Source organism: Muntiacus reevesi, chromosome 1, assembly GCF_963930625.1.
Source record: "Muntiacus reevesi chromosome 1, mMunRee1.1, whole genome shotgun sequence".
NCBI lineage: Eukaryota > Metazoa > Chordata > Mammalia > Artiodactyla > Cervidae > Muntiacus > Muntiacus reevesi.
Window position 1 is genome coordinate 120,728,969 of NC_089249.1, and position 22,715 is coordinate 120,751,683.

Genomic DNA, 22,715 nt, shown 5'->3' on the forward strand with positions numbered 1-22,715 from the left:
TACAGTGATTCAAAATTTGTTTCTTAGGCCAAAATTCAGAAACTATAAGTACAGATCAAAAATTTCCCCTAAATATATTACTGTGCATTTGCTTACACTGAGGCTCATTTGCCAATTCTCTACCTACATAATTTTGTGATAGTCTTAAATTCTCAAGTCTTGCTACTTTAAAAAAAACCTTCTTTCTTTTAATAAATATATATGGAAAGCACTGAACTATAAGGCCAGAAAAGACCACAGCCTCTTTATTAAATTCGTCCTTCTTAATTTTATAGTACAGCTTGGAGGTATTAAAACACTTATCTAAAGTGAGCTAATGGAAAGTTTTAGAAAATAGAATTTAGATTTTTCTTATTCTGAGTTCACACTCTTACTATTAAATCACACTTTAACTTTTTAATGCCTATTTTAAAGATCTCTAGGAGAAGAATATTGATACTTAGTACAATATATGTTGTTACAATATTTTACATGTTTTTCTACTACTCCAAATGACTCTACAAAGCTCAATAGCTTACAGGATGCATACTTTAATTATGAAAGTAACACATTTTATCTGACTTTAATTTTGTTTCTTTAAAAGTTACACTGTTCTCATCAGTGCTCTGGTTTTTACTTTTTTTAAAAACAAACCAAAAAAGCTAAACTTTTAGTGGGTACAGGTCTTAATTTACAGAAGTTATGTCAGATGTCATACATAGTTCTATAGATTCTAAATAGCTGGCCTTAGAAGGGGAGCAAACTGAGATGCAATGTGGAAAAGAGCCTCTAATCATCCAAGGTCATTTTTCCCCCACAGCTGAGAGAATTATAGACAACCCGTATATGAAATAACCAATCAGATATCATTTCTCAGAAATTCCATAGGCACCCTAAGTTCAACATCCCCCTCCCAAATCTGTTCCTTCCCTTATATTCACTTCCTGACTCCATTATTGGCATCACAGCCCACCCACCAAGGCAAAGAAGCTAAAAATTTGGGAGTTATTCCCAATCCCTCCTTTACCTCATTTCCCAAATGCAATCAGTAAAGCACAATCTGCTCATTTTTCGTTTCCAAATTTCTTACATTTTAGGTCCTTCCTGTATCCTTACCTTTACCATCTTGATCCAGACCCTCAAAGTCCCTCACTTGAGAAAGGGAGTCTTCTAATAGATTTCCTGCCTCCACTTCACTTGTTCCATAATGACATCTTCACATCACCACCTAAGTAATCTCTCTAAAACCCAAATTTTATCATATCTTTCTCTTATTTCAGAGTCCACAATAGCTTTGATAGTTTTATCCCATAGGATGAAATTTAGACTCTGCATTTTATGGTCTCTGTCCAATTCTTGAGTCTCATCTTTCATTGTACAATCTCCCCTCTTCCCTACCACCAACCCCGTCCTTTTTAGTCATAATGAACAACTTACTTTCTTCCTGGAATATGTCATGCTGTTTCAACCCTCTACATCTTTGCTCACTCTGTGCGTTCCCTCTTCTCAGAACACACTTCTTCCTGTAAATCTACTGTTGAACATTTACCGTTTTCAATGCTCAACCCAGGGCTCACCTCTTCTTTGAAGTCTTTTTGGACTTCATCCCCCACCCACCTCAGTGGAAATGACTATACTTTCTACTGGTTCCCTCACTGAACTTAAGAAGCCATTTGTAATAGGTTTTTGGGTTTTTTTTAATTATTATTAAGTTGTTGACATGTCTGTCTCCCTCTTCTGAAATACGGGCATTCTGCAGCAGGCACTGGGTCCTATTCAATCTTTATTCCCACAGACTTGCATAAAGTCTGTCATGTTTTAGGAGCTCAATATGCTAGAATGAATAAATGAAAGCAAGAATGAATGAACAAAGAAAAGAAAAATAGAAGATACTCTTGAAGGAATATTTTTTAAATTAAGAAAAATACTCAATATAATATGGTACTGACCTAGGTATATTTAACTCCCATAAATTCCACATTTTCCTACTTAACGTAGTTTTTTTCTTTTTTTTTCCCCATTAAAAACCTAAGATTTATTCCTTTGAGGAAATTTGGACATATATGTGTACTAGCATTTATTATCACATAAATATACAGACAGTTTTATAAACTATACTAATTACTTATTTTATTAATTTAATGGAACATCAGAATTACGTATGGTCAACTCCTGACCATCTGGGCTTCCCAGCTGGGGCTAGTGGTAAAGAACCCACCTGCCAATGCAGAGGTAAATGACAGGTTCAATCCCTTTCCGACCCCTGGAGGAGGGCATGGCAACCCACTCCAGTATTCTCGCCTGGAGAATCCCATGGACAGAGGAGCCTGGCAGCTACAATCCACGGGGTCGCAAAGGGTCAGACATGACTGAAGTGACTTAGCATACACTGTCTGAAAGAATCTTAGTAGCTATATGCTGACTTACCTCAGATCTTTTCATGTGCTGCTTCTGCCACTCAGCCATGGCTTACTTTTCTAAACTAGCTTTCATGGCTCTAATTATCCTGTTACTGGCAATGAAAAGCAACAATATCCTAAGTGCAGGACACTGACCACGAGAAAATGGTTCCTGAACAGGAGGTAATTATATACTGTAAATAATCTGCACAAAATTGAATCACAGAATCACGGAACTGCATGTGATATTAATAAAATGTATTTATCATCCAAATAGTGTGCCTGTTTTGATTTTTTTTCTTTATTTTTTAAACTAATGAAGACTATTTCAAAATTCTTCTGCCAATCTACTAAAATGGAATGTTACTAATTTTCCTTTAAAAAATAACTGAAAGTTTAAAGACATGAATAAGATATGAGATCACTAAATTAGTTCTTATTCAAAGCTATAAAAATTTTCATTGAAATATATTCACAGAGATCCAGCATTAAAAACTAAAAAATTCTAATTCTAGTAGAGTCCAATAAGGAAATTAACTTTGTACCTAACTCTACATATACATAATTACTAAACTATAATAATATGTTCACTTAGTTTGTAAATACTTATTCAGAGGAAAAACTGAAGAAATAAGTTAATTTCTAGTATAAGAAAAGATAAATATAGCATTTTGTTCCTCAATGAACACTTGTGAGGATCTACAAATTACAAAGATGATGGAAAGATAGGTTGGTGTTTTTATTGCATGCTATATTCTAAACTTGGAGAAGGAAATGGCAACCTACTCCAGTATTTTTGCCAGAGAATCCCCATGGATAAAGGAGCCTGGCAGGCTATAGTCCATGGGGTCGCAAGAGTCAGACACGACTTAGCAACTAAATCACCACCATGCTCTAAACTATGCTATGCTCTAAACCTGTGCTGTCCAATATATCAAACACTAACTGCCGCATGTAAGTTAAAAATTCAGTTTCCCAGTTGCCCTGGTTACATTTCAAGTGCTCAATAGCTGCAGGCAGCTAGTGGCAACCAGAGAAGACAATGTAGATAGGAACATTTCCATCACAGCAGAAAGTCTGATTGGATAGTGCTATTGCAAATCATGGTATAAAATGCAAATTTCCAAATACTTTTAAAATGGCAGTACAAGTTCAAAAAGTAATTTTTCAATTGGCTATTTTACAGAAAGGAAAACTATACATTTATGAATAAGAAGAAAAAATTAAATACAAATATTAATGAAGGTTTAAGTATATAAAATCAAATCAATTTTCTAAGGCTTACTTTGAAATTATACCATATTAAATCTGAAAAGACTTTCAAGGTAATTTAATCCCTCATCCTCATTTTACAGAAATTGAATCTAGAAGACAGCACAAGGAAAAAAATAACTTTAAGATATTTATTATATCCAAATAATCACTATTGAAAACAACCAAAATTTCCTATAATAATACTGACTAGAGTGAAGTCTAAATTATTCTGTGTGCCTCAGAATAAGCTTTCTGTTGCATACAGAGGGTGTCTGAATAGTGGTTAGGATTTCAGGTTCTAAGGTTAACCTGCCTAGTTCAAATGTTACCCTTTCACTGAACTAGCTGTGCAACCTTAGGCAAGTCATTTAGGCTCTCTGAGCCTCCTTTTTCTTATCTATAATATAAAATGGAGAATAACTGAACTCTGTTATACAGCTGAAAAGATTAAGAAAATCATGCATGCAAACTTAAGAGAATCAGGCACATAGTAAACCCTTAAAAAATGCTAGTTTTTATGAAATCTGCATTTTGGTTGAACCTAGTCTACTAGTGGGTGACTCTTTAACTTCCATTCATCTTCAAAAGTTCTTAAGACAGAGAAACACTCCGGAAAGCATTAAAAAAAAAAATTATTGTATGAACACTGGTGGCTCTACCACCTGCAGTCACAGAAGAATGTGCATCCAAACCTCCACCAACACTGTAACCGCAGGCCTCAGCACCATGGTTCAGACAGTGCTATACATAAAGCCCACAGGCAATATGTGAGGGGAACGGAAATCCACTGTGTGTGTGTGTGTGGTTTTCGTTCTTTTTTTTTTTTTTTATGAAATAAAAAAAAAAACCTTTCAGGTTAAAATAGGTGACATGATTTTTATGTTGAGGACTGTGAATAAAGTGAAAGACAGGATAAGTGAAACAATTTTGAATGACAAGTTTAAAATTTCTCAGAGAATTATATGTTCACTTATTTTTCTAAAATTTACACTTCTGCCTATTAGCTGAGGTTTCAATAACCACATCAAATTTTGAGACCCCTATATTTATGAGAAGACTCCTATATTTATTTACTATATTTAGGAGAAGGGGACAACAGAGGATGAGATGGTTGGATGGCATCACCAATTTGATGGACATGAGTTTAAACAAGCTCCAGGAGTTGGTGATGGACACGGAAGCCTGGCATGCTACAGTCCATGGAGTCACAAAGAGCCGGACACAGCTGAGCGACTGAACTGACTAATATTTATGAGAGTAATTTTTTTTACATATACAAAACAAGTAGATATGTAAAAGTAAGAGTTGCTCTTTCATTAAGTTTTACGACATCTCAATACAATTTCCCAGTTTACCACAGTAGAATAAGTACCCAACTTAATGTTGGGCTCCCAGGTGGCACAGTGGTAAAGAATCCGCCTGCTAATGGGGAAGACACAAAGGAGACATGGCATTCAACCCCCGGGTCAAGAAGATTGCCTGGAGAAGGAATTAGAACCCACTCCAGTATTCTTGCCTGGAAAATTCCATGGACAGAGGGGTCTGGTGGCCTACAGCCCATGGGGTCACAAAGAGTTGGACATGACTGAGCGCAGCACAGCAAGCATTGGAGGACAGATTTCAGTACAGTACAACATAAGCACCAGATGGGCCAAGCTAACCAAGACCCTTCTCAAATATTTTTATGCCCCACTTCATTGTTCTGGAATATTTTTAGAACTAAAGTCCAGAGTCACCTGTATGAGGCATGAGCCAAACCTCAAATCCTAACTGACCTGATATTTTAAAATCTTTTCAAGTCAAACATTTTCCTATTGGTAGTTTTCAGAGTTTTAACTTCACATTCCATAATGTTAGCATTTGTCATATTTTGCTTTTCAGTTAACTTTTATATGTACATTTTCTCTCTCACATTAGATAGTAAAACTTTTTGAGCCTTTACTTACAGGATCTCCATAAGAAACTGATACACTTAGCAGACACTTTGAAAATATTGGTGTTACTTGATTAGTTAGTGATGCAGAATGGAGTCAGGGGACCAGATTCAATTCTTTACTCTGCTATCACTAACAGTAAGATCTCAGCTCCTGCTTCTTTAGAGGTCAAGTTCTCTGGCTTTGAAAAGGAATGATTGCATAGGCTGATCTCTAGGACCACTTACATTTCTAAAAGCTTATGCTTTTATGTATTGGTTGAAGTTTAAATTCAGTTCAGTCAGTTCAGTCACTCAGTCGTGTCCAACCCTTTGCCCCATGGACGACAGCATGTCAGGTTTAAATAACTACATTCAAAGTTTGAAAGGCATATATTGAAGTTTAAACAACTACATTCAAATTTTGAAAGCCATATATTTTCAAAAGTAATTTTTAAAAACTATACAAATCAGTTAGCTATATAATGGTATAAGTTATTCTTTCATTAAATTTTAAGATATATAGATAAAAATGTCTTTGTTCACCATGGTAGACCAGCAGCAACATGTAACTGATAACATTGCTCCAAATGAAATTACAAACTAATCAACATGTGACATTTCAAATGATTGTCCAGTGAGACATAACTTGCTATTTTCTCTTATCAATTCAGAATATGTATTCAAACTACTATAATGATCTTCAGTTTCCATAAACAAACTTCTATAAAAAGCTGGCTAACATACTTAAGAACTAGGCTGCCACTAAGAGTTAAAGCTTATGAAAGAATTTACTCAAACATTTTTAAAGTTTCCATTCTGCTTCCAGTAAATATTCTAAGATTATCTCATAGCTAGGAGCTTCAAATGTGTAGGCGAGAATTTGTTTGATAACCTTAATAATGGAAATATATAGATCACAAAAGAGTCTACTATCACTATTAAAAACATAAATACTGTACAGGCCAGTACTTATTAATAAAAAATCACTGATATGATTCAATTACCAAGCACACTTTGTAATACATTAGTACACATTTTATCTTTATGTTAATAGAACTTCAAGTTAAAAAGGAAAATGACAAAAGGCAGAAACAATTCCTTACACTTCCCTCATTTTTAATACTTTCTATACAGTTAGTTACTACATTTGTGCAATTATAAGAAAAAAGACCACTGAAGTTCCACCTCTATATTGTTTTTTAAAAATGTCCATCTCACATATTAAAGACATTAAACTTTTCTGGAGCTCCTGAAAATTAACACCAAAACCTTATTGGTGAAACACAAACCACATAATTTGACCTAACTATTCATATTAAACAAAATGAATGACTAGATCTTTCCAAATTGATTCTGTTTTACTGATATGGGGGAAGTGAAGTGAAAATCGCTCAGTTATGTCTGACTCTACAACACCATGGACTATCAATCCATAGAATTCTCCAGGCCAGAATACTGGAGTGGGTAGCCTTTCCCTTCTCCAGGGGATCTTCCCAACCCAGGGATCAAACCCAGGTCTCCAGCATTGCAGGCGAATTCTTTACCAGCTGAGCCACAAGGGAAGCCCTGATATTGGGGTGGGGGGGAGACTATTTCTTTCATGATAAATTATGAAATTAACTTAAAACACGTTACAAACACAGAAACATTAAAAGATACTGTTTACACAAATTGGAATAAATCATCAGATATCCCCTATTCATCTGGCATTGCCTCAAGTGCTTACATGTCATTTACTCCTAGTAACAAAATAAATACTTGTTATCTGTTCATTCTGAATTACAAGATCTGAGTTGTACTGGGCAAAGGCAAAAACCATTCAGATTTACTGACTGACTAATAGACAGACTGACAGATAAACAAAACAAAACCATATGGCCATACAGTAAAGTGTAGAGTGCCTGCACTTGCAACTCTCAGAAGAAATCCATGGAATTCTGGAAGCACTTCAACTCGGAGCAACCTTTAAATTTTACAAACATTGTAGCAAATTTTTGAATGTTTTAAGAGAAGGCAAACCTGTCCTGCTTTTTTTCTCTAATGGGAAAAGTTGCTGCTCACTCTTACTATATTTTCAACTCCTAACCAGAAGAGATGGAGGATCTCTGAAACCCATTTAGGATTAACCTCCCTGCGGAGAACCAAAGCAGCAATCCCTCACCTGATGATAAAACTGGGTTAGACCCAAGTGATGGAGGGAAAAGAGCCAACACAACCTGTGGCTCCCAAAGCAGGGGACAGGGCCGGGGGGCGGGGAGGGAGCGAGGGCTTGGGATGGTCCAAGAGACTTCTTTATCCGGACCATATTTGGGGAAGTGTCTAAGCTTGAGAGTCCCCCCGCTCTAGTGTAAAAGGGAGTCACGGGGACCTCTCTCCTCCCTCGTCCTCTCCATCCGGCCCTCGACGCTCAGCTCTCGCGCCGGAGCTGGGGGGAGGGGGTGGAGGAGGAAGGCAGCTGGTCCCCAGGGCCCCCTTGAGTGGTTCCCGGCGGCCGCTGAGGCCTGGACCATGCCTGCGGCCTCCGGGCTCCGACCCCGCGCCAGCCCGCCCAGCCGGTCCCCAGACCCGGCCCTTGACTCACCGCTCTCCACCTCGCTGCCTTTCTTGGCGGTCGCCGCGTTCCCCATGACTGGGGCGATGGGAGGAAGGGGTGAGGGAAGGGAAGCGGGGCTGGCACCGTCCCCGCCGCTCCACAGGCTAAGGCAGCTCCCGCTTCTACACCGGTCACAGCAGTCAGTGCTCCCGGCGCTGGCACCCAGAATGCGGGCGGGAAGACTGGGCGGATTGTGAAGCCAGGGCTTCAGCGAACTCAGCCCCGACTGCCACGGCGGTGGCGGTGGCGGTGGCGGCGGCGGCGGCGGCGGCGGTAGCGGCGGCAGCGGCAGCGGCGGCGGCGGCGGTAGCGGCGGCGGCGGCGGGCAGACACTCCCCCTTCCCCCGCCCCGCCCCCCCTGCGCGCCCCCGGGCAGTCGCGCACCCGGGCCCGGGACCCTGTCCCTCTTCACCCGCGGGCGCGCGCGCCGGAAGTGACGTGCCGGCCTGGGACGCGGGCGGCTGGCTGAGGGGAGCCTCGGCCCGGGATAACCCAGGCTGGCACCTCAGCTGCCAACGGGGCTGGGATGTGGTGGCCCTGGCTTACTCTCGGATGCCAGAGATATGGGAGGCGGCGTAGGGACCGTTAGCTTTCAGGAACTTGTCGTCTCAGAGTGGCGTCAGTCTGGAGCCGGGCCGCGGGAGGCCGTAAAGGGGTTTGGGTTGAATTCTTTGTGCCCCGCATCGCGGCGACTCCTCGGTCAGACGCTTCCGTGGCCCCACAGCCCCACCGGTCCGAAAGGATCGCACGGTCTGGGAGGAGATGGCACAGGAGGGGAACTCCTTGATTCTCGCCTCCGGGCTTTGCGGACTGATCAGTATCAGCCAGATACTGGGAACAACCTCGTCCCTAATTGCGATCGTGGTTCGGAGCCTCTCTTTGCGTCCCAGATTCAGGTATTCTCCGAGTCCACAACGTTTTCCTCCTGATTCTTAGGTAGTCGGTCACTATCCCTTTGATGTTTCCCGTGCAACTTTCATCCGCTGTGGTTTTGCGGGATTGCTCTCAGGTTTTGTCAGATAGCCCAGGCGGAAAGAACGGAAAGTATTGCTGTTTCTGCAGAACGTCTGTTGATGTGAGTCATTGTATGTTGCAGCTGTCTGTGTAGATGTCAAAATAAATGCATTCCCAACTGGTAGTGGCGTTTTCCTTAGTATACATCTTAGAGCACTTGAATTGTGCATAGTAACCAAGTAATTTATGTGGCATTCCAGTGCTTTTTGTTGCATATTTCTTTGAACTTTGCGCTGTGAGCATTTATTCTACCACCAGGCAAGTCCCTATTCTAAATTTAGTTTTAAAAGACTAACTTCTGGAGGCACAAAGGCTACATAAATTTATTTTGTGTCCCCAAGGCACCAGGCACAGTAGATACTTAGTGGATACTTGTAGATTTCAAAGTCAGCATTGGAAATCTCTCCGAATTTTTAAAAATAGCTTTCACTACTGACTAAAGCAGAGTAGTAACTGTAGAAATTTCTCAGTAAGTTCTTCCCACTATTTCTTATATCTAATTCTGTTAATTTATCAAAGGTTTATATCATGTGCTATATTCCCAGTACTACCATGCAGATAGCAACTCATTGGACCTTTAAGAACTCTATGAGATGGAGTTTTAATATCATGATTTCACTTATGAACAAACTAATGCACAGAGAAGTTAAGCAGTTTGTCCTAGATTACAGAGCTAGTATATTGTGGAAGCAGGGTTTGAACCTCTCTAATGGGACTCCAAAGTATGACTTTTTATCCATAGTGTTATGTGGATGTTATGGTAAATTGCTTTCTCTCCGTTTAAATCCCCTTGACTTGAAAAGATGCATGCATAATGAATTTATTTCTTGGGGAAATTCATTATATCATTTTCTGGGTTTCCACTAAATCCAAGTAATATAAAAATTGTAGAGAAGGATATGGAGGAGGTATGAGGTTTGTGTCAGCATGCAACAATGTTGCAACAATGTCACATCCTTCCAGTCACATTTAGTTTTCTGTTGTGGGTGTGATATTTCACCATACCTACACAGAAATTTCAGTAAATAGCATTAGAAGTGTGTTAGTTGCTCAGTTGACTCTGCATCCCCATGAACTGTAGCTCTCCAGGCTCCTCTGCCCATGGAGTTCTCCAGGCAAGAATAATGGATTGGATAGCCATCCCCTTCTCCAGGGGATCTTCCTGACCCAGGGACTGAATGCAGATCTCCTACATTGCAGGCAGACTGTTCACCATCTGAGCCACTAGGGAAGCCTCCAAATAGCATTAAGCCACATACCAAATTAAGAACAGCTTTTCAATATACTTTCTTCTGGAATCCTAGAATACTCATGCTGCCCTCATTGGTGTGAGTTTTTAAATGTATACCTCTTTAGAGACCAGCTTTAATAACAGAGCTGATGGGCTTTCCTGACGACTCAGATGGTAAAGAATCTGCTTGCGATGCAGGAGACCAGGGTTCAATCCCTGGGTCAGGAAGATCTCCTGGAGAAGGGAATGGCTTACCCACTCCAGTATTCTTGCCTGGAGGATTCCATGGACAAAGAAGCCTGGCAGGCTATATATAGTTCATGGGCTTGCAAAGAGTAAGACAGGACTCAGCAATTAACACTTTCACTTTAATAATAAAAGAGAGGTTATGTGCATAATTTATCCCTATCCTTAACATAATTTTAAATTCTAGGTGTCTAACAAGGGGGCAGCCATTTGTTTAGCAAATTATCAATTTGCAGAAGAGACAGGGATTATAGAGTTAAGGTACCTTATAACTACATCCTGGAAAGTTAATAAGAAAAAATTCAACCTTAGAAATTTCTCCCTTTCTCTCTCAATTTAACTTTATCATTCATTGGTTAAGAAATTGTTAATTAAGAAAAAGTGATCCAACAATTGGAAATATCTTATTTTCTTTTTTCTGTATACTATTATTTCTATTTTTATATTAATAATAAAAACTGCTATATTACATTGCTACTTTGATTCAGGGAAGATTATATGTTGAGTTTAGTTTCATGAATGATTTTCAGTTAGTAAACATTCATGATCATCTAGTTGTAATTATATACAAATTTCTTTTTCGCTATTACAGAAAGTTCTCTTTAGGAATCCATTGTTTATATAGCATCTAAAAGACTGTTTTAAGAATTGTTGTTGTTTTCTTTTTTACTTGTAGAAGGGGCAGAAATTTCATTAACTTATTCTTGAATGATTGGGACTAGCATAGGGCAACTGCTATCCTTTGCCATTAATGCCTTTTCTATAACCTAGACAAGTACAGAGGAAGAACTATATCTTGTTTCCCTAGGAAAGCAGATGCAGAAAGAAGGAAGTGATATGGAGAAAAGACTTTGAGTTACCTTCCATATAATATTTTATCTAAGAACATACAACACTATGTTGCAGGGAAAATTGGACCAGTGGTAGTTGCTTTGGAAATAACTATCCTTACATTTTCTAGTACTTTATAAAAATGTTTCCACATGTCATTTTTTATCTGATTCCCACTATAAACCTACATTATATTAGCCACAGTTTACAAATGAGAAAAAAGTTCAAAGAAGTGAAGTAACTAGGCCAAGGTCACTCAAATGGTAAGTAGCAGAATACTAGATTAGATACCATTACTGTGAGAGACAAATGTAATCTCAATCTCATTAAGATTAGTTTTTATTATCCACATTTTGCAAATGAGAAAACTAAGGCTTAGGAACAAAGAGCCCTCTATTCTTCTTAAGAGTCACCTTTTCAGAAAGGAGTGAGAAAGTGGGGGGAAATTAGTAAATTGTTATTCCTGTTTATTTTGTAGTTTTTACTTAATTCTGAACTAGATTTCCAAGACCTTTTAAAGTAAAGCACCCTCAGAAGCAATGTTTGTCAGAAATACTTGTTTTTCCTTTACAATTACCAGGACAAATAAAGCTGAAATAATTGTTGGAAATATGGCCAGGTCATTTTGTTGTTTTTATATTGTATTTTACATCAAGTAAGTGCAAATGAGAATTTATTTAACCATCATAAAATTATGATTATTTTGAGTGACTTAGCATTAAATCATCTATGAAAAGCATCTAAGGTAACTTGTTATATAATAGGTACAACAACCCAATAAAATGGTGTATTCTTTGCATTTATGTTTCAACAATGATTGCTCAACAAATATGATTAAGGCAAATTTGAAGAGTCTTTATTATATGCAAAACATGATGAGAAGACGTCCCTGGTGGTCCAGTGGCTAAGACCCTACACTCCCAATGCGGGGGGCCTGAGTTCCATCCTTGGTTAGGGAACTAGATCCCACATGCTGCAACTAAAGATCAAAGATCCCACATGCTGCAACTAAGACAAGATGCAGTGAAATAAATATTAAAAAAATTTTCCCTTTATATTAAACATGATAAGGGTACAAAGATGAATACAATCTGTTCCCTGCCCTCAAGAAGTTTTTGTTTATGGCAAGAAGGACCTGGAAGTAATTATGTAAAATCAGACTAATTAAGACTAATAAATAAATGACCAAAGAGACTTAAAGATAAGTACTATTAAATGATCAACCAAATAGAGAATTTAGAACTGGATTTTGCTCTTAAGCAGGTGGGGAAGATCATCGAAAACTAAGAACAGCAAACTAAGAACAGAGGCTTATACAACTATCCTTAGATCACACCAGATCAGATGCTATGGAAGGATGTTGTTAAGAGTCGTAATCTTCCCACCAGGACGTAAGCTATTTTGTCATCACCATGTCAACTCTATCCAGAATGATATCTGGAAAAAAAAGTGGAGCTTAATAAACATTTGTTGAATGAATGAATAAGTGAATGAATGGTAATCTCAAACTAGATCATACTCATTTGGGGTAAGCTTTTATGCGGAAGAAATGATGCCTTCAAATTATGGTGCTGGAGAAGACTCCTGAGAGTCCCTTGGACAGCAAGGAAATCATACCAATCTTAAGGGAAAACAACCCTGAATACTCATTGGAAGGACTGATCCTGAAGCTGAAATTCCAGTATTTTGGTCATCTGATGCAAACAGCTGACTCATTGGAAAAGTCCCTGATGCTGGGGAGGATTGATGGCAGAAGAAGAGGGCATCAGAGGATGAGATGGCTGGATGGCATCACTGATGCAATGGATATGAACTTGGGCAAACTTCGGGAGGTGGTGAAGGACAGGAAGGCCTGGTGTGCTGCAGTCCATGGGATCACAAAGTGTCTGACGTGACTGGGCAACTGAACAACACCACCAACTACATGACTTTTAGAGAGTGAGGGCTTTGTTCAGCATGTCAGAAAGAAACACTGACGATAGTTAAAGAGAATAGTAATATAATTCACATTTTATTAGTAAGCTAACTGGTAACAGTGCGATGGATATATTGAATGAACTATAGATTGGCAGCAAGCTGAGTCATAAGGCAGCTGTTGTAATAGAAAAATGATTTGAAATCATTGGGTAGTGTAGCAGCAATAGAAGAGAAAGAAAGAATGCATGTGTGACATTTGAATGTAAGAGCAAGAGGATTTAGAAACTGAAAGCTGTTTAGCATAATACAAGTCATGGAAGCCCGATTCAAACTAGCTTAAGGAAAAGTAAAATGTATTGCGACAAAGAACTAGAAAGTCTAGATTGGGCGCAACTTTAGTATTAAATTCAAGGCTATGTATCTCCACCTATTCACCCTAATTCTGCTTATACATTGAGTGTATTCTGCTAAATAGGCTCTCTTCATATGACAGATTTATATACTTCCAGCTTAGCAACTTAAAGAACAATGCCTTTTCTTTCTCGATATCCATCTATTACAAATATATTCTACATATTTGTTCTGTATGGATCACACAACCACTCCTGTGAAGAGAGGAGGCAGGATACTATGACTGGCATGGAATATAAGAAATGCATTTTCTGGAAGAAATTGTCATATAGGGTAGACAAAAGCAATAGATACTCAATACAGTGAAAATAAGAAAAATTTGAAGTTCTCAATCTTCCTTGGGTGACTGGATAACAGATATCAGGAATGAAAAAGAGAAAACTAATTTTTAAATCAGTGAGACATGCATGATTTGGGTCATACTATGTTTAAGTTGGTTGTGTAGCATCTATTAATATGTGGAGATGATGAATAGTGGGCAAACACAGAGTTAGATCAGTTCAGGAGTCATGAGTCAGTGTACCGATGAAAGTCAAAGCCGCAGCTTTGAAATCACATAGAAGATAGAAAGGTGGGAGGGAAAAAGCAAAGGAACAGACAATTACAGAACAGAGAAGAGAGAGGAATGCTAAAAGAATCCTGATGTAAGAGCCTGGAGTGGTCAGACAAGCTGAAACAGAACCAGCAAATGTACTTACACAAGTCAAGAAAGAAAGTGGACTATCACTTTGATTGACTGCCTACTAGAAATTGACTCTATTTAAAATAAGCAAAACAGAAATTTATTGAAAGAATATACAGTTGCTTATAGGAAGAAGAAGAAAGCTGAAAAACCAGACTTGCCATGCTCAAGAACCAGGCAGCCCCACAGAGTCCAAATAGTAGTTGTTGCTTGGACATTTTTCCCTGAAATAGCTAATGGAACAACAACAAAAAAATATGCTATTTTCAGTCTTGTTCCTTTCCCATAATTCAGTTTCTAAGGAGAGAATTCAGTTGCCACCTTGGGTTAAATTTCTGCTTCTTCTACAGAACAAGGCAACTGATTTGCAGTCCCATGAGACTCATTAGTGGAGAAGCAGAAGTTTCTCAGAAACAAAACAAGATGGAATAGAAAGTGAGCACTCAGTAAGACAGCAATATCCACTGCAGAGGATTTATTAAATAGTGTTAGTAAAGACAAATGTTTCTCTTCAGTGAGGTGTAATGACCTACCATTTCTCTCCTCCAAAAATATGTGCTGGATTTTGTTTTTAAAAAAAATCATAGACTTTCTTCATTTAAATATACCAGAAATATTTTGTTACCTGATATGGCAGGCAGAATAATGCCCTTCCAAAAGATGTCCATGTCTTAATTTCCAGAATCTGAATATGTTACCTGGAATGGCAAAGGGAAATTAAGGTTGCAGAAGTAATTGAAGTTGATAATTAGCTGGAAAAAAATTCTTACTACTAAAACTCATTATTCTGGACTATCCTTGTGGGCCCAATGTGGATACAGAGGTAAAAAAGTGGAAGAGGGAAGAAGATGTCAACCAAAAGTCAGGAAAGGCGGGCAGCCAATAGAGTTGGTAAGAGCAAGATTCTCTCCTAGAAGGACTTCCCTGGTGGTCCAGTGGCTAAGACTCTCTGTTCCCAATGCAGGGGGCCAGAGTTCGACCTCTGGTCAGAGAACTAGATCCTGCAGACCTTAACTAAAGATCCTGTATGCCTCAACTAACGATACCATGTGCTACAACTAAGACCTAGTGCAGTCAATTAAAAAAAAAAAGATTCTCTCCCAGAGTCTCCAGAAAGGAACCGTTTTCCTGAGACCTTGAGCCCAGTGAGATCGGAGTCAGATTTCTGACCTCTTGAATAATTTTGTGTTGTTTTATATCACCAATGTTATGGTAATTTGTTACAGCAGCAATAAAAAATTAATACACCTGGCACCATTTTAAAATAGAGGGAGCTAGGTTAAAAAATTTACTAAATTATCCAGACTGAAACCCAGGCTCTAGATTCTAGCTAGTGTTCATCGCACTTCACCCAAGAGTATTAGAAATTCTTACCGCTGAAACTCATTATTTGGAAACACTGATTTCCTGGAAACAGGACAAAGAAGGAAAAGTAAGTTTAATTTCCTCCTAAATTATCCTGTTAAATGACTATTGAATGTCTTATTAAAGAGAACGAAGTTTAAGTAAAACTTAGTTTTTCTGATCTGGAAGTTTAAGGGGTATTTAAATAACATCTATAGAATGTGACAGAACCATGGTTGAAAATTAAGGTGATTTTTATTTATTCATTTATTACTTTAAATCCGGCAATCACTCTTCTCAATATTTCTTTCCAAACGTTTTAGCTTATAGAAGTTAACTCATTGGAAAAGACCTTAATGCTGGGAAAAATTGAGGGCAAGAGAAGGGGGCGATAGAGGATGTGAGGGTTGGTTGTCATCACTGACTCAATAGACATGAGTTTGAGCAAACTCCAGGAGATAGTGAAGGAGTTGAGCAAACTCCAGAAGCCTGGTGCTGCAGTCCTTGGGGTTCCATGGTGTTGCAAACAGTCAGACATGACTTAATGACTCAACAACAACAATGTACTACTTATTTCTCTGAGAAATGTTGACTCTTGTTAAATAAAAGGTGCTATTTGCTTTTTAAGAATAATTGTGCAAGTTTAGGAATGGCTAGAGAAAGTGAGCTGCTCAGTCTAATGAAGAGAAAATTCAAAAGTCCAGAGTAATCTAAGAGGAAAGGAGTGAAGAGGAGAGATAAGAAAATAAGAATTAGCAAGATGTCAGAAGATGAGTTTTTATACGGAGTGATGCAGACAATGGCAGCTAAAAGGTCTAAATGTGACTCTAAGTTGTTTCCTATTTAACACGTAAGTTAGCCCCCAAATCTTCAACTAGATTTCTGCTACATGCAACAGCTTTGTATTGGTGGTTGCTTTTGACCTTGGAGGGAGAGCAGTGAGCAGTCCTGTAGAGAGATCTTTGTTCCCTGCCCAGGGACTGAAGCTGGGTAACCTAGATGAAAACCAGGTATCCTAGCTGCTAGACCACCAGGCACTAGCAGTAAGGTGGCCCTGTCCCTTTCCCTCATTTGAAAGCAAGAATGTTTCAAGGAGGCAAAAATTGTAAAAACAGGTGTAAAGTTTATAGTTAGAGCACCGTCTAACATGTATGGGAGAGCACACAGAAAGACAGTTTAAGAGAGAAGCTAGGCAGAAATACACAACCAGAGAGAAAGTGTGTGGGTATCCATCCCCCTTAATAAGGAGTAACCTCTTAAGTCAGAAGTTAGGCAGAGACACACACCCAGAAGAGGTGCGGATGTCCTGAGTGAGGAAGAGCACAGTAAAGAGGTGATCCTTCTGGGTCTTTGTTTACTTTTGGCCCATTAAAAACTTGTTTCTTTCTTCACATCTGACTGGTCTTTGGATCCTCCCCAAAATGCATGCACAGCTTTTTTTTTTTTTTTAAGAGGATGGAGAATCACCATAAACCTTGTTTTTTTTTAAATTAAAAAAAAAAATTTTTTTTTCAGTGGGTTTTGTCATACATTGATATGAATCAGCCATAGAGTTACACGTATTCCCCATCCCAATCCCCCCTCCCACCTCCCTCTCCACCCGATTCCTCTGGGTCCTCCCAGTGCACCAGGCCCGAGCACTTGACTCATGCATCCCACCTGGGCTGGTGATCTGTTTCACCATAGATAATATACATGCTGTTCTTTCGAAACATCCCACCCTCACCTTCTCGCACAGAGTTCAAAAGTCTGTTCTGTACTTCTGTGTCTCTTTTTCTGTTTTGCATATAGGGTTATCATTACCATCTTTCTAAATTCCATATATATGTGTTAGTATGCTGTAATGTTCTTTATCTTTCTGGCTTACTTCACTCTGTATAATGGGCTCCAGTTTCATCCATCTCATTAGAACTGATTCAAATGAATTCTTTTTGATGGCTGAGTAATATTCCATGGTGTATATGTACCACAGCTTCCTTATCCATTCGTCTGCTGATGGGCATCTAGGTTGCTTCCATGTCCTGGCTATTATAAACAGTGCTGTGATGAACATTGGGGTGCACGTGTCTCTTTCAGATCTGGTTTCCTCAGTGTGTATGCCCAGAAGTGGTATTGCTGGGTCATATGGCAGTTCTATTTCCAGTTTTTTAAGAAATCTCCACACTGTTTTCCATAGCGGCTGTACTAGTTTGCATTCCCACCAACAGTGTAAGAGGGTTCCCTTTTCTCCACACCCTCTCCAGCATTTATTGCTTGTAGACTTTTAGATAGCAGCCATCCTGACTGGAGTGTAATGGTACCTCATTGTGGTTTTGATTTGCATTTCTCTGATAATGAGTGATGTTGAGCATCTTTTCATGTGTTTGTTAGCCATCCAGACATTTGGAGAAATGTCTGTTTAGATCTTTGGCCCATTTTTTGATTGGGTCATTTATTTTTCTGGAATTGAGCTTCAGGAGTTGCTTGTATATTTTTGAGATTAATCCTTTGTCTGTTTCTTCATTTGCTATTATTTTCTCCCAATCTGAGGGCTCTCTTTTCACCTTACTTATAGTTTCCTTTGTTGTGCAAAAGCTTTTAAGTTTCATTAGGCCCCATTTGTTTATTTTTGCTTTTATTTCCAATATTCTGGGAGGTGGGTCATAGAGGATCTTGCTGTGATTTATGTCGGAGAGTGTTTTGCCTATGTTTTCCTCTAGGAATTTTATAGTTTCTGGTCTTACATTTAGATCTTTAATCCATTTTGAGTTTATTTTTGTGTATGGTGTTAGAAGGTGTTCTAGTTTCATTCTTTTACAGGTGGTTGACCAGTTTTCCCAACACCACTTGTTAAAGAGGTTGTCTTTTTTCCATTGTATATCTCTGCCTCCTGCATGCACAGCTTTTTTCTAAGATGGATCCCATTGCAGAGACCTGTGGGTGCATGTCCACACTTCTTACTGGGTGGGGCCCCCTTCCTTTCTGACCCACAAGAAGACTTCCTGTTCATGTGCAGATGGAGAAGTCTTCCTTGACCTCAGGAGTGGGCACCTTATCTCTTTACTTTAGTAGAACTCAGCTTTTCCCACTAGCTTTGTCCTTGGAGTATCTGGGTGACAGCAAAGCTTGCATTTTACTCCGTTTGACAAAAACCAGGTGTCTAGCCCAGGGGCCCATCTATCTCTTACCTCACTCTGAAGGAAATGATGACAGACAATCTTGCCTTTGACTTAAAAGTATGGTGAAAAGTGAATGTCCATTAGTTATTTCAGAGCAAGGAACAAAAATTCCTCAGAGACAGGAAGTCAAAGTCACAGTGGTCCATGAAAACATAAGCCCAGGAGAAGTGTGTACAAAATCATAAGGAGGGCTTTGGATGCTAAAATCTACATAGCAGGGATTTAAATCAATATTTTATAGAGAATTAAATAGCTTAACAACCATCACCACCAACATCACTACCACCACCAACAATTATAATCATAACTAAAATGCGTAGAATATTCTTTGTGTACCAGGCTCTGCACTAAACCCTGAAAATATTATTACTTCATGTAATTCACTAAGAATTCTGCCACAAGAGGGAGCAGATGTAATCACAGAAGGTCTGCTAAAGCCTTAAAATCTCTAGTAGGACTGATGGAAGGTAATGTTCACCCAAAAGCAGTTAGTAAAGACTGAAAGAGGGGACTGCTACTCAAAAGCAAAGATAGCAACACAAAACTTTAAGGAACATGAAAAATCAAGAACCCGTAACCACAAAAGGATCACAATAGTCTTTCAGTAACTGAACTCAAAGACATGTAGATCTGTGGTTTACCCAATGAAAAATCCAAAATAGCTTGAAGGAAACTCAATGAACTACAAGAAAACACAGAAAGACAACTCAACAAAATCACAGAAATACATCAACAAAATGAGAAAATTAAAAAGAGATGCTAAGTCACACACGCACACAAAAAGAACTAAACAGAAATTCTGGAGCTGAGAAATTCACTGACTGAACTAAATTCTTAATGCATTTGTCTACTGAAAAACACTTAGACTGTTTCCCTATCTTGGCTATTATAAACAGTGCTACTAAGAACACTGGGGTACATATATCTTTTTGAATTTTAGTGTTTTCATTTTTTTTTCAGATATATACCCAGGAGTGAAATTGCTGGATCATATAGTAGTTTTATTTTCAGTTTTTAAAAGAACCTCCAAACTGTTTACCATAGTTCAGTTCAGTTCAGTCCCTCTGTCCTAACCGACTCTTTGCAACCCCATGGATGGCAGCACAACAGGCCTCCCTGTTCATCACCAATTCCCAGAGCTTGCTCAAACTCAAGTCAAATTGAGTTGGTGATGTGATCCAACCATCTCATCCTCTGTCATCCCTTTCTCCTCCTGCCTTCAGTCTTTCCCAGCATCAGGGTTTTTTCAAATGAGTCAGTTCTTCCCATCAGGTGGCCAAAGAATTGAAGTTTCAGCTTCAGCATCAGTCCTTCCAATGAATATTCAGGACTGATTTCCTTTAGAATGGACTGGCTGGATCTTCTTGTAGTCCAAGGGACTCTCAGTCTTCTCCAACACCACAGTTCAAAAACATCAATTCTTCAGTGCTCAGCCTTCTTTATAGTCGAACTCTCACATCCACACATGATTACTAGAAAAACCATAGCCTTGACTAGACTGACCTTTGTCAACAAAGTAATATCTCTGCTTTTTAATATGCTGTCTAGGTTGGTCATAACTTTTCTTCCAAAGAGCAAGCATCTTTTCATCTCACAGCTGCAATCACCATCTGCAGTGATTTTGGAGCCCAAGAAAATAAAGTCTCTCACTGTTTCCACTGTTTCCCCATCTGTTTGCCATGAAGTGATGGGACCGGATGCCGTAATCTTAGTTTTCTGAATGTTGAGCTTTAAGCCAACTTTTTCACTCTCACTTTCATCAAGGGGCTCTTTAGTTCTTCACTTTCTGCCATAAGGGTGGTGTCATCTGCATATCTAAGGTTATTGATATTTCTCCCGGCAATCTTGATTCCAGCTTGTGCTTCCTCCAGCCCAGTGTTTCTCATGATGTACTCTCCATATAAGTTAAATAAGCAGGGTGACACTATACAGCCTTGATGTATTCCCTTCCCTATTTGGAACCAATCTGTTATCCCATGTCCAGTTGTAGCTGTTGCTTCTTGATGTGCATACAGTTTTCTCAAGAGGCAGGTCAGGTGGTCTGGTATTCCCATCTCTTTAAGAATTTTCTAGTTTGTTGTGATCCACACAGTCAAAAGCTTTGGCATAGTCAATAAAGCAGAAGTAAATGTTACTCTGGAACTCTCTTGATTTTTTGATGACGCAACGGATGTTGGCAATTTGATCTCTAGTTCCCCTGCCTTTTCTAAATCTAGCTCGAACATCTGGAAGTTCACAGTTCACGTACTGTTGAAGCCTGGCTTGGAGGATTTTGAGCATTACTCTACTAGCATGTGAAATGAGTGCAATTGTATGGTAGTTTGAGCATTTTTGGCATTGCCATTCTTTGGGATTGGAATGAAAACTGATCCATTCCAGTCCTGTGGCCACTGCTGAGTTTTCCAAATTTGCTGGCATATTGAGTGCAGCACTTTCATAGCATCGTCTTTTAGGATTTGAAATAGCTCAACTGGAATTCTATCACCTCCACTAGTTTTGTTCATAGTGATGCTTCCTAAGGTCCACTTGACTTCGCCTTCCAGGATGTCTGGCTCTAGATGAGTGATCTCACCATCGTGATTATCTGGGTCATGGAGACCTTTTTTGTATAGCTCTTCTGTGTTTTCTTGCCACCTCTTCTTAATATCTTCTTCTTCTGCTAGGTCCATACCATTTCTGTCCTTTATTGAGCCTATCTTTGCATCAAATTTTCCCTTGGCATCTCTAATTTTCTTGAAGAAGTCTCTAGTCTTTCCCATTCTATTGTTTTCCTCTATTTCTTTGCAATGATCACTGAGGAAGGTTTTGTTATCTCTCCTTTCTATCCTTTGGAACTCTGCATTCAAATGAGTATATCTTTCCTTTTCTCCTTTGCCTTTCACTTCTCTTCTTTTCACAGCTATCTGTAAGGCCTCCTCAGACAACCATTTTGCCTTTTTGCATTTCTTTTTTTGGGTATGGTCTTGATTCCTGCCTCCTGTACAATGCCAAGAACCTCTGTCCATAGTTCTTTAGGCACTTTGTCTATCAGATCTAATCTCTTGAATCTATTTGTCACTTCCACTGTATAACCAAAAGGGACTTGATTTAGGTCATATCTGAATGGTCTAGTGGTTTTCCCTACTTTCTTCAATTTAAGTCTGAATTTGGCAATAAGGAGTTCATGGTCTGAGCCACAGTTACTTTCCAGTCTTGTTTTTGTTGACTGTATAGAGTTTCTCCATCTTTGGCTGCAAAGAATATAATCAATCTGATTTTGGTATTGACCATCTGGTGATGTCCATGTGTAGAGTCTTCTCCTGTGTTGTTGGAAGAGGGTTTTTGCTATGACCAGTGCATTCTCTTTGCAAAACTCCCTTAGCCTTTGCCCTGCTTCATTCTGTACTCCAAGGCCAAATTTGCCTGTTATTCCAGGTGTTCTTGACTTCCTACTTTTGCATTCCATTCCCCTATAATGAAAAAGACATCTTTTGTGGGTGTTAGTTCTAGAAGGTCTTGTAGGTCTTCATAGAATTGTTCACCTTCAGCTTCTTCAGCATTACTGGCTGGGGTATAAACTTGGATTACTGTGGTATTGAATGGTTTGCCTTGGAGATGAACAGAAATCATTCTGTCATCTTTGAGATCGCATCCAAGTACTGCATTTCAGACTCTTTTGTTGACTGTGATGGCTATTCCATTTCTTCTAAGGGATTCTTGCCCACAATAGTAAATATAATGGTCATCTGAGTTAAATTCACC

The 22,715-nt window shown here is 39.0% G+C and overlaps 1 protein-coding gene across 1 annotated transcript in view; it reads right to left on the reverse strand.

Annotated features, from left to right (window-relative positions):
• PRKACB (protein kinase cAMP-activated catalytic subunit beta) overlaps positions 1–8,430 on the reverse strand; it is a 152,857-nt gene extending 144,427 nt beyond the window's left edge. Inside the window, exon 1 of the mRNA XM_065910276.1 lies at positions 8,129–8,430. Coding sequence (XP_065766348.1) covers positions 8,129–8,174 — 46 coding nt within the window. The 5' untranslated portion in view covers positions 8,175–8,430. The remainder of the gene's footprint in view (positions 1–8,128) is intronic.
• Positions 8,431–22,715: the final 14,285 nt, after the last annotated feature.